Genomic DNA, 16,164 nt, shown 5'->3' on the forward strand with positions numbered 1-16,164 from the left:
AGAGTTGAGAGCTTGATTACATTTTTTAAGTTTCTGAATAAGTTAGACGATGCTGATGGTGAACAGATCTAGCACCACAGTAACCAGTAACCACAAGAACGAAATTAGTAAGGATGTAAAAATGTATTGTTTTACTGTAAGGGTGATAGATTTTTAGAATAGGTTAAACTTGGAAACTATGAATCCCAGAAGTTTACAAAGCTTAAAAGACTCCTTATTGGTATAGAGAGTTCAAGAAATATGCTCTATGAATATGAAATATTCCTGCACCGTACAAATAGGTAAATATAGTATTTTCATAAGGGAACTCATCTTTTAAGGATTCTAAATGAAATATGACAGCCAAAGAAGAAATAAATACATTTCCATTTTCTTAGCCAGGAATGTCATTTCTTGCAATCCCAGAGAGATTTTTTTTGTATTTCTAGCCATCTATCTATCAACTGCCAATGTACAATCTCATTTACATAGATGAATCAAGGGCAACAAGAATGAAACTTTTGAGGGAATCGTTTTGCAGAACTTGGGCCTCCAGACCCTAACCCACAGTGTGGGTTGGCAAAGTGCAGAAATGCCCAATTCCCACAAGTAAATATGCTACCTTGCATTTCTTTCATGGTCTTGACATGACACAGTGACCACTCACAAGCATAATGTAGTTCATTTATGTTCTTTCTTCTTAAGCTAGCCGAAGAATCAAACCCATTTCCATATGGATGGAGCTATAGCACTACTCCTCAAACAGAATTCTAAAATTTCTAACTAAATTTTTTTAAATGAAAGAAAATATAGGTACATCCACAAAGTATTATAAAGTTAATGAACAATAAAGATAATGAGTTAAATATTAATGACAGAGTTGATAAAGGTTCTTCAACAACTAAATTTTTCTATGAACATTTATAAATCGGGTGACTATTACATGCATTAAGAGCATGATGGTGCATATAGAGTCTTCCTAAAATTCTCTGGTTACCAGAAATCTTCACAACTTTAAAATGTAAAACTGCCAATATGATTGAAATTCTTGGGAGAATTCTGGGTGTCTATTCTGACAAGTGCAGCAGTAACTGTTTGCAATATAAATAAATATGCATAAGGGGTAAAAAAAAGATTACATTTCTAAGTATACCCATGGAAGGGTGTTACTGAGGAAAAATGGAAAGCTTTTGACAGAGGAAGAAATACGAAACAAATATGTTCAGTTACTGAGGGCAAGTGAAGAGATGGAAGTGTGCCTGACTATTATGTGGGTTGCTGTGTCGCTATGAATAAATAGAAAGAAACATCAGTGGGAAAAAATATTCCTTATTTCTTTAGCATAATATTGCTGCTCTGAATTATGTACTTGAGAAGAAAAAACATAAAATCATTACAAGGAAGAATCTTTTCCAATATAAGAAGCAACAAGGGTATGAATTCCATAAGGAGTACCACTAAAATCTCATTAGGCTGTCATTATATAACTGCTACTAATGTCCCACCATAACTAGTTTTAACTGGTCATGACATCTGTCCCACTCATGACGCTGTCCATGCATTTCTGAAGCATCATATGCAACTTCCTTTTGGTGTTGCAACACAAATGGCTGCCAGAAATTTTACAAAAATAATTACCATTAAAGCATGACTATCAAGACAAAGAAGGATGACTAAAGCAAAGCTACATAAAGTATAGTGGCAGTATTGTAAGGTGCACAGTTAACTATGGAGAGACATGCTCCTGACTCCACTAATTCTAAGTCTGATAATTCTCTTACCAAAACTTTCTTTACATATTTGTGCGATGGTCTATACAGTAGTCCATTCTGCGAGCAGGAAATTAAGTGTTTTAAGGAATGGTATCTCTATGGTTATTTAAAATATCATTGTGGAGGAGTGTTAAGTCAGAAATGCATGGTTTTCATGCAAAAACTGATTCTAAAAACATGACAGTTTTCAACTCATTAACAATATGCATGGGGAATCTTAAAATCAAAATGTCTACAAGAACTTAGTTGACTGTGAAGCACATTCCTGTACAAATTATTGTAATAATTACATTTTTCATTTGTTAAGATAATTCTAATAAGAATATAAAGTAATTAATGTACAGGAAACCATGGAGAACAAATGCAAATTCTGATTCTCACAACAATTTAGGAATTATTGGGTAACACATGAAACTATTTGATTTACCTATATCTCTGGTACTATTTGCTCCTCATAATACAACCATGTACAAAATATTGAACAAAGCATAGCTATTAAAAACATCAACTAATAAATTACTCCATTGGCTTAATAAACATCTATTAAGCTAACCACATATAAATACCGTCTCATAATGCCAGTGATGTTTGCAGCAAAGTAATGTTCACCAAAATCTTCACATGAATTATGTAAATATGTTGGCAATGATATATCCATATCTACAATGAGCTAACTACACCACCTCATGTAAATAACCCATAAATATGATGCAACTGACTTCTACATCAACAAAAAACTAACCACAGGTTACAAACATCCTTTAATCATGCTGGCAATAATTTCTACAGCTACAATAAAGTTCATACATCTTTCTTGTATATGTGAAGGTACCAATATTTACAGTATACCATTTCACCACACCTGATTCATGAAATCTTTCCAAACATCATTATCTCACAGCTACACACTCATCCACAAGACAAAGTTATTGAATCCTTTTCCATCTTTTTCAGTTTTTATCTCATTAGCTTAGTGTGAGCTAAGTTCATACACTGTAAAACTGAAAAAAGAAGAATATGTGTGTGTGTTTAAAGATTCGCCAAGACTAAGCTTTGCACAGGCTCATCAATAACAGCCCATTCTTGGGTGTACCATTAATCCAACAGGTTGGGTTTGTGTGCTCAGGGTGTCATTGCTGGCATAGATGAGCCCTTGTGTAACCATAAAGGACCATTTACACCGTTCAGGAAATCTTTTACTATAACCATTATAAAAAAAAATTGAGATGTGTACTACTGTTGCCTCATAAATGTTTTTGATGATTGTAGATTTGTAAAACTGTGATATTAGATACACCAAATAAACCTTATATACCAACATTGCCTTATAGCTAAGTTTTTGATATATAGTGCAAGATGCCTAGTCCTGTACGTGAGCACAAAAAATACAGGGTGATGCAAGGTGAAAGTTGAGGTTAATGGTATGGCCAGATAATGTGTGAGAAAGATTGGGGTGCTTTTCAAACTAAGAAATGTATTTATAGACCCAAAATTGGATTTATTGTGAATTTTTGGAGCTTTGGACACATTTTGCATCCAAAGTTCACAAATGTAAGCCTTTTGGAGGATGTATATTGAGACATAAAAACATGAAAGATTTAAATGTAAACCATTCAGTAACTACAGTAATATCCAAAGAATACAATGATTTAAAGGGGACTTTATCTAGTCTGACTGTTGACAAAAATGCACCAGTGCTGAGGGAGCACAGGACCATTAAGTACAGTTATGTAATCTACACTTGAGCTAACAACTAATCAAACTGTGCATCTGCCCAGGCACTTCCAACATGAGAATCATTAGAATGGTGATTCATTGTATTAGTTGACAATGAAGAGGAGCTGTGATTCAAATGCAATCAAGAAAGCATATATGAGGTGTCTGGAGTATGACTGACAAGCATGCCAAAACTACGTTTTGAGAAAATCAAAGCCGTAACATTACTAATTCATAGATTTCGTTGTATCTGGTCTAATTTTAGAAATTCTTTTGTAAAAAATGAGAAAGTTTTTGTATTTTATTGAAATTATAAAGATATGATAATGTAAGATAACAGCATAACATAAAAGAAATAATTATACAACACCATGTACACACAGTATATACACATGATTTTTTTTTTACATTCCTGCTTTCTTTTGTGAGTTGCCTTACATGTGAGGATGCACTTCAATTTCTAATGGATTTATCTCACAGAGATAAGAATAATAGTTTCCTCTAAATAATGCTAAATAGAGTGATGATAGTATTCTGCTGGGAACTGCTATCAATCCACTTCACAACAGAAGTGTAGGAAGACTGGCCTAGGCTGGATGCTATTTGGCTCAGTCAATTATATGAACAACTAGCAAGACACTCATTGGCTGCATGCACCAGCACACTCATCATTAATACATGACCAAATTCTGAATAATCTTCCCTGAGCAGATGGTTGATCACCCTAAACAAGACTGTATTTAGAAGAGTATTTGTGACCATGCCTACCATAAGGTATGAGCCATTTGAATGAGGAAGGTCCGAGGATAGCTGCAAATGACTTACTGTCTGGGCCTAATATCTAACAAAAATCATAATCCTGCTCAACTATGCCTTCAGTGAGGTAGTGCAAAGAACAAAGAAAGAAATGGCCTTATTCGCTCACATCCACTCTGTAACTGTCGCATATAGTGCATCAAAACCATAGCCCCCTATCCATGACCTAGCATCACAGACCTTTCCAGGGTTTACCCTGACTGCTTCATATGACCTGGTTCAGCCCAGTGACAGCACACTGTCCCCAGTGAACTACATCACTCTAATTCACTCTACCCCTTGCATGCCTTGCACTGTCCTGCTAGTTCAGGATGTTACAGATATGAGGAGTAAAATATAGCCATATTTACATGAAGCCACTCAAATTCAGCTTATGTGTCCCTCAGCTTGTGAACGCACTGCTGCTGGTACCGCTCTGAGAGCAATGGGAATGCATATTTCATTTCCACTGTCACCTTGGTTAAAGGCTGACTCATATACTGATGAAGGTAAATCACCTGATCAACAAACTATTCAGAATATTTAAGAAAAGGATCAGGAGGTTCCTAACCAAGAAAAAAATAAGCTTATATGGTGACTGACTCAAAGCTGAAGATTTATCAATATAAGTAACCGTTTCCTAGAAACATGCAACTCTTCACGCTTAGAAATGTACCACTACAACATAAACAATGAAAGATACCATCACCAAAAAATTATAACTGGGACAGTTTCACTGACTGGAACAAGATGTCATTCTATAAGATTAGAAAGCTACCAAGCCTTTGCTCCTTCAAAAACTTCAGCTAAGGCCTCCATGCTGAATTTACATACTTTTATACAATTATAGTTCCAGTCAGGCAAAATAACCTATTTCAAGTGGCATTTCGTTAATAAAAAAATTTCTGCTCACATGGTTCGCTAAGAATTTCCTATTGGCACTCATCACTTGTGGTGGTTTTGGTTTAAAATACCATTACTTTTAAACTTACAGTATAATGTACGGTCCAAAGCAATGTCTTAAGAAAGCCCTCCAGTTTTGATTCAGAAAAGGATATCTCTAAAATATGATACCTATATATCTGTAGAACAGAGGATCTGATTTTAAGAAGTATCAAAGTGGGTTACTTTAGAATATTAAATTCAAGTGCAGTATCATTAAAGACAAGTTTATCTTAGATTTCTAAAGGTGAAGTTCCTGAACCTAAAGCATGTTACTATATTTTATGCTGGTTCAGCAATATAGTTCTACCTAAAACCACTATATTCCAACACTTGTAACATACTGTAATAGATTACTATTCTAGTACTGTAATGTCAGTATTACCTTATAAGGAGTAGGATTGAGATTGCGTTTATGGTCCTGTCTCAATGTCTGAAGCGATGATGCAACTCTGTCTCTAACTTCCTCCAGGTTTGGCAAGTCTTGCTGAATCTTGCCATCTTTCCAGTAAAGCTGAAAATATAATTTGGCATTAATGTGCTTCTCTTAATGGCCACATTAATAAATTTTACTTAACTTCCTCAGCATTTAGAATGAAATATTATTTGCTCTCATAAACAATAAAACTACTTCTGAGTCTGTATGATGGAAATTCATTGGTGCAGTTGCCTAAAGTTTATGGGGCAAACCATGCAAGTCATAAAGCAGTGTTTCCATGGTTAACGCTGATTAATAATGATTATTGGATGTGGAAACTGATAAAAGATCAGATGCTGATAAATGTTTATTCAATCATTCAAAGTTACTAAAATGAGAGAATCAAAGGACAAAGAAAAAATGCAAAAAGAATGAATGTTTTTCAGCTGAATGCCTATAAAACACATACAACATCAACATGGAGAAAGCATGACATTCTGCAGAAAAATGGTGCTAAACTTACAGGACGTGGACTGATACTGAAAATTCCTCCAGGAGGAAGTTTCACTATTGATATATAACGGAGACCAGTGCAAAGAGTCTCCTGGAGGATGTATCAAGTAACTTCCTGGGAAAACCTATAACATGTGACATACAATTGTGACTTGGATTGAATGACTTCCAGGGAAAGATCTAAATATAAACAGTCAATCAATTTCAGTGCCCTTCTTGTTTCACAGACTTAATGAATGCTTACACATTGGCATCTCATGGAAAAGTAATTAAACATGTAATTTTAAATACACATTCGATCATTCTCTCTGTCTCCCGTTCCAGTTTCCACTCTCTCAAGTGACACTCACTCCAGTCAAAAATGTATGCCTTTCTCATACCTACCATTCACATGATTAATATGACTGCTTCATAAATCTATCACTTCTTCAAGGACTCATTTCCAAATATCAGATCTTGCTGCAGTTTCCTCAATACATCTTACGTTTTAAGAGTACCAAATCTTGCCACAAATTCCTTATACTTCAAATTTTATCCAATACCCTAGCTCTAAACAAATTCTTTAATAAAGCAATATGAGTCCTCTGAAATCTTTTATGAGCTTAATCAAGGCAAGTAAAACATTTGCTTCACACGTCAGACTATATATTTGTATGGACAAATTTGACATTTTCCTCCTCCTAGTTTGTACTCTTTCTCCTTATCCACTTATATGACCTAATTAAGGGTTCAACCCAATTCTTTTTTAAATATACCCTGCTAAATGTATGTTACAATATACAGAATATGCAGAACTTCTTGGCAAATATTTCAACCATAATTGTTGCGTCTTCAACACTTGTTAATACTCATTTACTATAATACAGGAAAGAGTATAAGTGAAATCCTCCTCTGACTGGAAAACAGTATACAGACAATACAAAGAAAAGAAGAAAGTTAAGAGTAAATGTGAATAAGAGCAAGGTTATTAGGTACAGTAGGGTTGAGGGTCAAGTCAATTGGGAGGTGAGTTTGAATGGAGAAAAACTAAAGGAAGTGAAGTGTTTTAGATATCTGGGAGTGGATCTGGCAGCGGATGGAACCATGGAAGCGGAAGTGGATCATAGGGTGGGGGAGGGGGCGAAAATTCTGGGAGCCTTGAAGAATGTGTGGAAGTCGAGAACATTATCTCGGAAAGCAAAAATGGGTATGTTTGAAGGAATAGTGGTTCCAACAATGTTGTATGGTTGCGAGGCGTGGGCTATGGATAGAGTTGTGCGCAGGAGGATGGATGTGCTGGAAATGAGATGTTTGAGGACAATGTGTGGTGTGAGGTGGGTTGATCGAGTAAGTAACATAAGGGTAAGAGAGATGTGTGGAAATAAAAAGAGCGTGGTTGAGAGAGCAGAAGAGGGTGTTTTGAAATGGTTTGGGCACATGGAGAGAATGAGTGAGGAAAGATTGACCAAGAGGATATATGTGTCAGAGGTGGAGGGAACGAGGAGAAGAGGGAGACCAAATTGGAGGTGGAAAGATGGAGTGAAAAAGATTTTGTGTGATCGGGGCCTGAACATGCAGGAGGGTGAAAGGAGGGCAAGGAATAGAGTGAATTGGAGCGATGTGGTATACCGGGGTTGACGTGCTGTCAGTGGATTGAATCAAGGCATGTGAAGCGTCTGGGGTAAACCATGGAAAGCTGTGTAGGTATGTATATTTGCGTGTGTGGACGTATGTATATACATGTGTATGGGGGTGTGTTGGGCCATTTCTTTCGTCTGTTTCCTTGTGCTACCTCGCAAACGCGGGAGACAGCGACAAAGAAAAAAAAAAAAAAAAAGAAAAGAGATTCTATTGAAGATTTGTTCACACATTCACCTTAAACAAAGCTTCCACTTTAGCAGGGCTGACATAAGCTCGTTTACTCTCTTGGAAGGGATGTCTACATAGAACACGACTACCACATTTTGGTGCTGATTCTGTAGTACGATGCATCAGGTCTATCAACGCATGACCTGCAAATCACATACAATTAAGATTCCACTGAGATTTTTATTCCATTTGATTTAAACAATAAGCACAGGCTTATATGTTAACAAGGTAAAAACATTCAAAACATAAGACTGGCAATCTACCCTAGCTGTGAAGTTTAGTAAAAGTATGGATGTTTCTACCATTTATACCATACATTTGCCATTTGACTGTGAAATATAAAATATGTAGGAAGTTCTCGTTTTATATCAAATGAAGGTACAGTTATGCATTTAACTGAATGGTGTGCTTACATGTACATATGAATCAGTTAATGATTTTTCTGGGGTAGAAAACTTTTGATGAAATGAAGCAGAAGTTATTTTCTCTGTCTTTGTTCCTAGCTTAATCAAATGCTACTCTAAAATCCATCCTAGAGGTCTACTGAGGCACTGTCATAATCATGAACAAAAGAAATTATTCTGGATCAAGTGATAAAGGTACAAAATACATGTGCAGTTCTACAAACCTACACAAATGTACATCACAGGCTGTGAATATATTGTAAAATCTAAGTAACAAATCATGCAATGTGATTAATATGGCTTGCAAATTATGACTTAGGCATTTTCTTTTATATATGTAATTGTATCAAGGCCCTTGGCAACTTATGATTACTACAGCAAACATACTGGCATGCTTTTAAAAGCACCAGTTTTAAACTATGAAAGGCAAGTCCCACCAGGAATTAGTGAACCTACAAAAGTAGTGTCCCACACACAAAGGACTGAAGACTTACTTAAACTGAACCAAATATATAAGTTTGTAATCTTCCTCTTGACATTCTTAAGGAAACACTTTGCTATACTACCTGGAACTAACAAGGAAAATTATTCATCTTGGAAATCATTTATCTGAATAATTTGACTTCGCAAGAACAATACCTCCATACTTCAGTGTATAAACTTCTGCACTGATAGAGAGAAAGCAGTCCCGGACTCAAGCTTCTGAGTGACAAGGCTAATATTCTGAAAATTTTTGATTAATATTTTGACTATCCTCTGCAAAACACAAAACCAACAGACAGGAAGGACACCATTAAGTACTGTGAGCTCTCTAACTCTATAAACAGAACAGCATATTTACCACATTGCAACTTCCTAAAAATTCAACCACAGTTTTCTTTTTCTTTTTTTAATACACCTTAGGCTCAGGTAAGCCTGTATCAATCATCCAGTTTTAAATGGCCTATCAACTCTTTTGGTGTGCTAATGATTTTCATGCCTTCCCATAAATATGCAAAATAGTTTTTTCTGTTATTCATAACCACATTAAAAAATAGTATTTTCTTAAAAGTCTGCCATCCCTATAAATATATATTTTTTTCATGCATATTCGCAGTTTCCAGCATTAGCAAGGTAGCATTAAGAATAGAGGAGTGAGCCTAAGAGGGAAAATCCTCACTTGGCCTCCTTCTTTGTTCCTTCTTTTGGAAAAGTAAAAAACTGGAGGGGAGGGTCTCCAGCCTCCAACACACACACACACACACATATATATATATATATATATATATATATATATCTGCCCTTTTTCATTCCCATCGCCACCCCGCCACACGTGAAATGACAACCCCCTCCCCCCGCATGTGTGCGAGGTAGCACTAGGAAAAGACAACAAAGGTCACATTCAATCACACTCAGTCTCTAGCTGTCATGTATAATGCACTGAAACCACAGCTCCCTTTCCACATCCATGCCCCACTAAACTTTCCATGGTTCACCCCAGACGCTTCACATGCCCTGATTCAATCCACTGACAGCATGTCGACCCAATATACCACATCATTCCAAGTTACTCTATTCCTCGCACGCCTTTCACCCTCCTGCATGTTCAGGCCCCGATTACTCAAAATCTTTTCCATTCCACCCCTCCACCTCCAATTTGGTCTCCCACTTCTCCTTGTTCCCTTCACCTCTGACACACATATCCTCACTTAGCCCCCCTCTCTGTTCCTTCATTTGAAAATGTAAAAACTGGAGTGGAGGATTTCCAGCCCACCACTCCCTCCCCTTTTAGTCACCTTCTACGACACGCAGGGAATACGTGGGAAGTATTCCTTCTCCCCTATCCCCAGGGATATATATGTATATATATACATATATCTTTTTTCATTTTTCCCATGAGTAGGTTAACATAAAACTTTCAAAACCATTATTTTTCTTACGAACTGAGCTAAGCATCCCTAGCTTAGAAAAATGCATCAATTACCATACTGGCCCATCCTAAGTATGGGTGACAAGGGGTGCAGCGGTGAGTGCTATAACTGTCAGTGGGAGCCACAGATGTGGCGAGTCTCAAAAAAGTGCGCAACCATCTACAATGGTCAATAGTAGGTTACCGAGATCTCCAGGCAGCTTCAATGACTCATTCTTTGTTTGGCATGTCATATATGGCCAGCCAATGGGGGAAAAAATGCATGTTGAATTCAACATGGTGGGAAATTACTTGTATAAACGTATACCAGTAGCATGCTTCTATGTGCCAATTGACAAACAGAGTAATGATAGGATTAAAAAAATAAACAGGTTTGATTTCAGTTCTTACTTCTGACAGGCTGCAAAAGCCATACTAGACATCAAATTGGCACAAATTAAGAAACCTGCTTATTGATTTCCAACAAATGAAATTTCAGTCAGTCATAGACCATTTTACCCTGAAGTGGTTACCTCAGGTATAGCATTAGTATGTAATGAGTAAACTTGTTAAAGGATCATCCATAAGTCATGTTTGCAAATTTCTGGTTCAAATGACCCCATAGTTTCTAAGCAAAAGAATTAAATTTGAAAAGTTTACAAACAGACAGATGACTTACAACAATAAAGATGGAAGCAAAGTGATGAAAGGATCTTGCTAGGTGACCTAAAATGTGAAGTAAGACTGGAGAAACTGAGTGAAAAGGTTGTGGCAAAAAAATGACTGTGAGAAACCATGCATTGACCATAACTAACATCTGGAGATGCTTCTGCATGAGGTATTCTTCACAGCAAGAGGGATGGAATAGGATTAATCTTACCATCAGCACCATAAAGACGATACACTGCTTTTTTTCCTGGACATGTGATCTTCTCAACATCTTGTGACAGCTTTATCTTGGCCTCCCCATTAATCTCCACCAACTTGAAGACACATCCTAAGGCAGGCTGTCGTTGGCAGGTCACTGTGTACAGAGGAATACAGAGGAATACAAAGAAATGCAAACAGAAATAGACCACAGAGTTCTTTCAAAGCAGTTTGTGATAATAAAAGGAATGAGAAATACAAGGCTTAGCATGCAGAGAAGAGAAAAGCACACAGATTAATAAGATGTGAAATAACTGTAAACTTTACAGCTAAGAAGGTGCAAGTAACATCACTTGTGGACTTGAAGTGAAGTCTTTGTCCACTCTGTTTTCAAATGTAATCCTCAGCTTGTGAGTCTTATCGTGTAAAGAACAATTGTCATTACCGATTAAGAATTAAAATCGATAAATTGCATAAAAATCTTAAATATGGTTAGTGAATGTAATGCATGCATAAACAAGACATGAACTCAGGGGAAATCAGTTGTTCAGAGGAACATCAAATTCTAAAAACTTGGAAGTAACAGGAAAAGCATATGTTACTTTTAGTTTTTTCTTTCTTATGTTCTATTGTAGTAAATTTTTTTGGCCCTCTGAGGTGAATAAGGACATATAAACAGATTTTGCACAAATACAAAGATGGAGAATAGTACAGTATATGACCTAGTATTATTACTGGTGCTTAAAAGGTTGTGATGAGGCTGTTCTTGAAATGGACTGTCCAAGTTTGTAACAGACCATGAATTTGCAATCCTGAACTGCAACTCCGGAAAGAGGGATTTCAGGAAGCAGGAGTTTATTGTAAAGAGGAGTGGTGAGTGACGTCACCTTAACCTGTCAAACAATGTTCAGGTAATGATTGCATACAGAAAGGTAAGGATGTTGAAATCCTCTAAAAAGGCAGCATAAAAAGGCTGAAAATATTCTCACATGCTCATAATTTGAACATTTTCTGGTCATGCCTAATCTGCAATTGTCAAGAAAAAAACAAGGTGGGAAGGCATAAGTTGGTTTGAGCGGCCAAGTGTCTTGAGTCAATGAAAAACGTAGAAACAATAGCAGAAGGCTCTGATGATGGTACTTATGTGCTCCTCCAAGCTTAATCAACCAAACAGGTGTGTCCATTTGGGCATCATTTACAAAGATGAGAAAACACAAGGGTCCCATCTTTGTGCCATGTGGGATGAAAGGCAAGGGACTAGGAGATAAGGATAGTGCCCTCAGAAGCATTTTGTCAGAGAACATCCATTAACAAAGTCAGCAAGTCATGGAATAAGACCTCTTTGCAGCATATGATTGATGGCTAAACTTTGGCAAAAATCAGTGAAGGTTAGAGCACTAAAGTTCTCAGTTTTCAAATTTCACTGCAGTAGATAAAGTTTTATAAACATTTTCCAGAGCAAAAATTTGGCTCACACATCCTCTAACACTCCTGAAGCCACACTCTGTTCCTCTCAAATCAGATGTTTCATGCATGTCAACCATCTCAATCACTACTCTCCCAGACACATAACCTGGAATATCGAACAGACTTATGTCTTTGAACTTTAAATATTAACTTTTGACTGACCCCCTTGCTTTTATAGAGGGGCATGCATTCTGCCAATCCTCAGGCACCTCACTTTCGGCCATACAAACAATGAATACCCTGGGTAACCAATGAACAACAGCAACTGAATTATCAAGGAAAGATTCTCGCTATGCTCCTTCTTTGGTTTCTACTATTAGAAGTAAAAACAGGAAGGGAGGATCTCAGCCTCCTGCTAATAATAATGATAATGATACTACTACTCCCAATGATAATAACACATTTTCTTTTTCATACTTCCATGTTATTTCCTGTATTAATGAAGTAGCACCACATACAGATCTTTAGCTGTTGTGTATAATTCACCAAAACCAGAGCCTCCTGTCCACATTGAGGCCAACAGAACTTTCTGTGGTTTCTGCTAACTTTTTCACATGCATCTCATGCCTCACACACTCCTGCATGTTGAGGCCCCAGACATTCAAAGTGTCTTTCAATCCATCCTTCCATCTCCACTTAAGCCTCCCCTTCTTGTTCCCTCCACTTCTAACATGTGCAGATACTTAGTCCTTCTCTCTCACTTTTTCTTTCTATATGTCCAAACCATTTTAGCAAAGCCTTTTTAGTTCTCTCATATATACTTCTCATACTGCCACACCTCTATCTTACTCTATCATTTCTTATTCTATCAACTTGCCTCATATCACATATTGTCCTCAAACTTTTATTTCCAAATCATTCACATTCTTCCATACATTTGTCATTTAAAGCCCAAACCTTGCATCTGTACTATACTGTCTGAACCATTACACATTTCCATCCTTGTCCTCACAGACAAGGACCTCACTTTCTACACATTCCTCAAAGCACCCAAGACCTTCATCCCCTCAACCACTCTATGACTCATAACACCTCTAATGTAGTCTGAACGATGTATGGATGTGGATGTGAGGGACAGGCCCTAGACAAAAAAGTATGGAAAATGGTGATGCATTGTAAATGAAATGTTTAAGAATAATAAGTGGTGTGGATTTTTTTTTTTAAAGAGAAAGGTGTGGTAGTAAGAGAGCATGTAAGGGAGAGCTGAAGAGAGTGTGCTGAAATAATATGAACATATGGAGAGAGTGAGTAAGGAGACTGATGAAGAGGGTATGCAATATCAAAAGTGGAGGGAACAAAGAAGAAGAGGGAAACCGATGAGGATGTGGAAGGATGGAGTGAAAGATGCTTTGAAGGATCAGGGCCTGAACATGCAGGAGGGTGTGAGGTGTGCTTGGGATGGAGGGAGTTGGAGTGATGAGGGATACAGGGGGTAACATGCTGTCAATGGGTTGAAACAGGGCATATGAGGTGGTCAAAAAAACTACAGAAGGGTCTGTGGGGAATGGCTGTGAGTGGGAGGGCATTTCAGTGCATTATACTTGCTGCTAGTGTTGATGTGAATGAAGCCATTCTTCATTTGCTCCTGGCATTTTTTCACTTCTTCAGAAATGGCAAACAAGTATGATAACATTAGTGTTTTGTGAAACATCTGGGGTAAACTAGAGAAAGGTCTGTGGGGACTGGATGTGGATAGGGATCTGTTGTTTTGGCGCATTACACAGGACAGCTAAGGGGGTGGCAATGCTGTTTCCTGTGGGGCGGGGTGGCACTGGGAACAGATGAAGGTGAGCAAGTATGAATATGAACATGTGTATATATGTATATGTGTGTGTGTATGTATATGCATGTATATGTGTATATACATGTATGGACGTTTATATACATTTCATTTCTTTCAAACTATTCGCCATTTCCAGCATTAGCAAGGTAGCGTTAGGAACAGAGGACTGGGCCTCTGAGGGAATATCCTCACCTGGCCCCATTCTCTGTTCCTTCTTTTGGAAAATTAAAAAAAAAAACAAGAGGGGAGGATTTCCAGCCCCCCACTCCCTCCCCTTTTAGTCGCCTTCTACGACACGCAGGGAATACGTGGGAAGTATGCTGTCTCCTGCATTAGCGAAGTAGCACAAGGGAGACTGTGATCAAGTATATCTTATTCATTTATTATACTTATTAGCTGTCGACCATGTTTGCAAGGTAGCGCAAGGAAACATACGAAAGAATGGCCCAACCCACCCGATCAAGTACACTAAATAATGAAACAGGTAAATATGTGTATGTGAGTGGATGGGTTCTTTCTCCAACTGTTTTCTGGCACTACGTCACTGGTGCAGGAACAGCAATCAAGTGTGATAAATATAACAAATGAATAATTATTATTATTATAATCATTTCATTATTATATCTTTATCATTATTATTCTTATTATTATCATTATTATTATTATTATTATTATTATTATTATTATTATTATTATTATTATTATCATTATCATAAATAAAAATGAGTGGCTAGAAATGGTCCTCTCCTAAAAGTTAGCCATTCACTATCAGGTACTGCACACATTCTACAATGAAAGAAAAAATTTAAGTAACTGGAATCAATTTGGGGACGAAATTTTCCTTTTAAAGATTAATGCAATATTTTCCAACACACTCTCTCCATGAGATAATTTTCCTGCTACTTGCCCTTAAATAAGTACTGTAATTACAACAAAACTATGATTAATACATACCCAAGTGTGTACCAATACCAAAGCAGTCAATCTTGTGTCCTTGCTCGTTAAGGCTGATGATAGTTTCTTCATTTATATCATTACTTGCCACTATTTGTAAGTGTTCAAACCATTCAAGATCAAATCTGAAAATAGAGCAGCAGCTGCAAGTTATAAGCATGGAACAAGAAAACTAATTTACAGACAACATGGTAAAAGTTCTGACCATATAGAGGATTTACGGCAATCAACTTGATTATTTTTTGCCAAAACCATCTTTAGGGAGTTTTATGGCTTAAATGTCCACCCCAGAGAATTAAATACCTCTGCCCTTTACCAACAGATAGAATTATATTTAGGTACCCAAGTTCTGCAAAACTAATTCCCACAAACATTTGTGGGAATTACATTAATAAAGACAACATATTGAGAGGAAAATCATTTACAGTATTCATCTATTAATTCATAATTACCCCAGGACAAATTTCTAGGAAAGACTCTTGGTGTTATCAAGGACTTTTCTAAAGGCTGCTGCAATCCAAGGCTGTACTACTCAGAATAGCAGGAAAATGGAGACTCTTTGAGGTGAGAAATTCTCTAATGAGACTATACTCCCAATGAAACAGCCTCACTAAAGGTGACTTCACTCATGATGTAACCTCTTGCATGTGGAGCACAGTAATGAAGGTCAAGTTCACTGGTCATGGAGACTATTGCTGTGGCCACCCCTTTGAGGGAGTTCCAGGAGGGAATAGGCAACAAAGATACATAAAATAAACAGATGTATGCTGTCTGCACCCTATCAATGTATTCTGTCTGTACCTATTATTGTATTTTGT

The 16,164-nt window shown here is 37.0% G+C and overlaps 1 protein-coding gene across 7 annotated transcripts in view; it reads right to left on the reverse strand.

Moving 5' to 3' along the window:
- The window catches only part of Naprt (nicotinate phosphoribosyltransferase), a 58,131-nt gene that overhangs the window by 16,423 nt on the left and 25,544 nt on the right, over positions 1–16,164 (reverse strand). For 4 of the 7 annotated variants that reach the window (XM_071691671.1, XM_071691672.1, XM_071691670.1 and 1 more), the window contains exons 9-12: positions 15,347–15,471; positions 11,156–11,299; positions 7,990–8,126; positions 5,590–5,718 (exon numbers count right to left, since the gene is read on the reverse strand). In XM_071691671.1, the coding sequence (XP_071547772.1) occupies positions 5,590–5,718; positions 7,990–8,126; positions 11,156–11,299; positions 15,347–15,471 (535 nt within the window). The remainder of the gene's footprint in view (positions 1–5,589; positions 5,719–7,989; positions 8,127–11,155; positions 11,300–15,346; positions 15,472–16,164) is intronic. The other 3 variants (XM_071691676.1, XM_071691675.1, XM_071691674.1) reach the window with 1 other exon arrangement.

Source organism: Panulirus ornatus, chromosome 51 (genome assembly GCF_036320965.1).
Source record: "Panulirus ornatus isolate Po-2019 chromosome 51, ASM3632096v1, whole genome shotgun sequence".
Classification (NCBI taxonomy): Eukaryota; Metazoa; Arthropoda; class Malacostraca; order Decapoda; family Palinuridae; genus Panulirus; species Panulirus ornatus.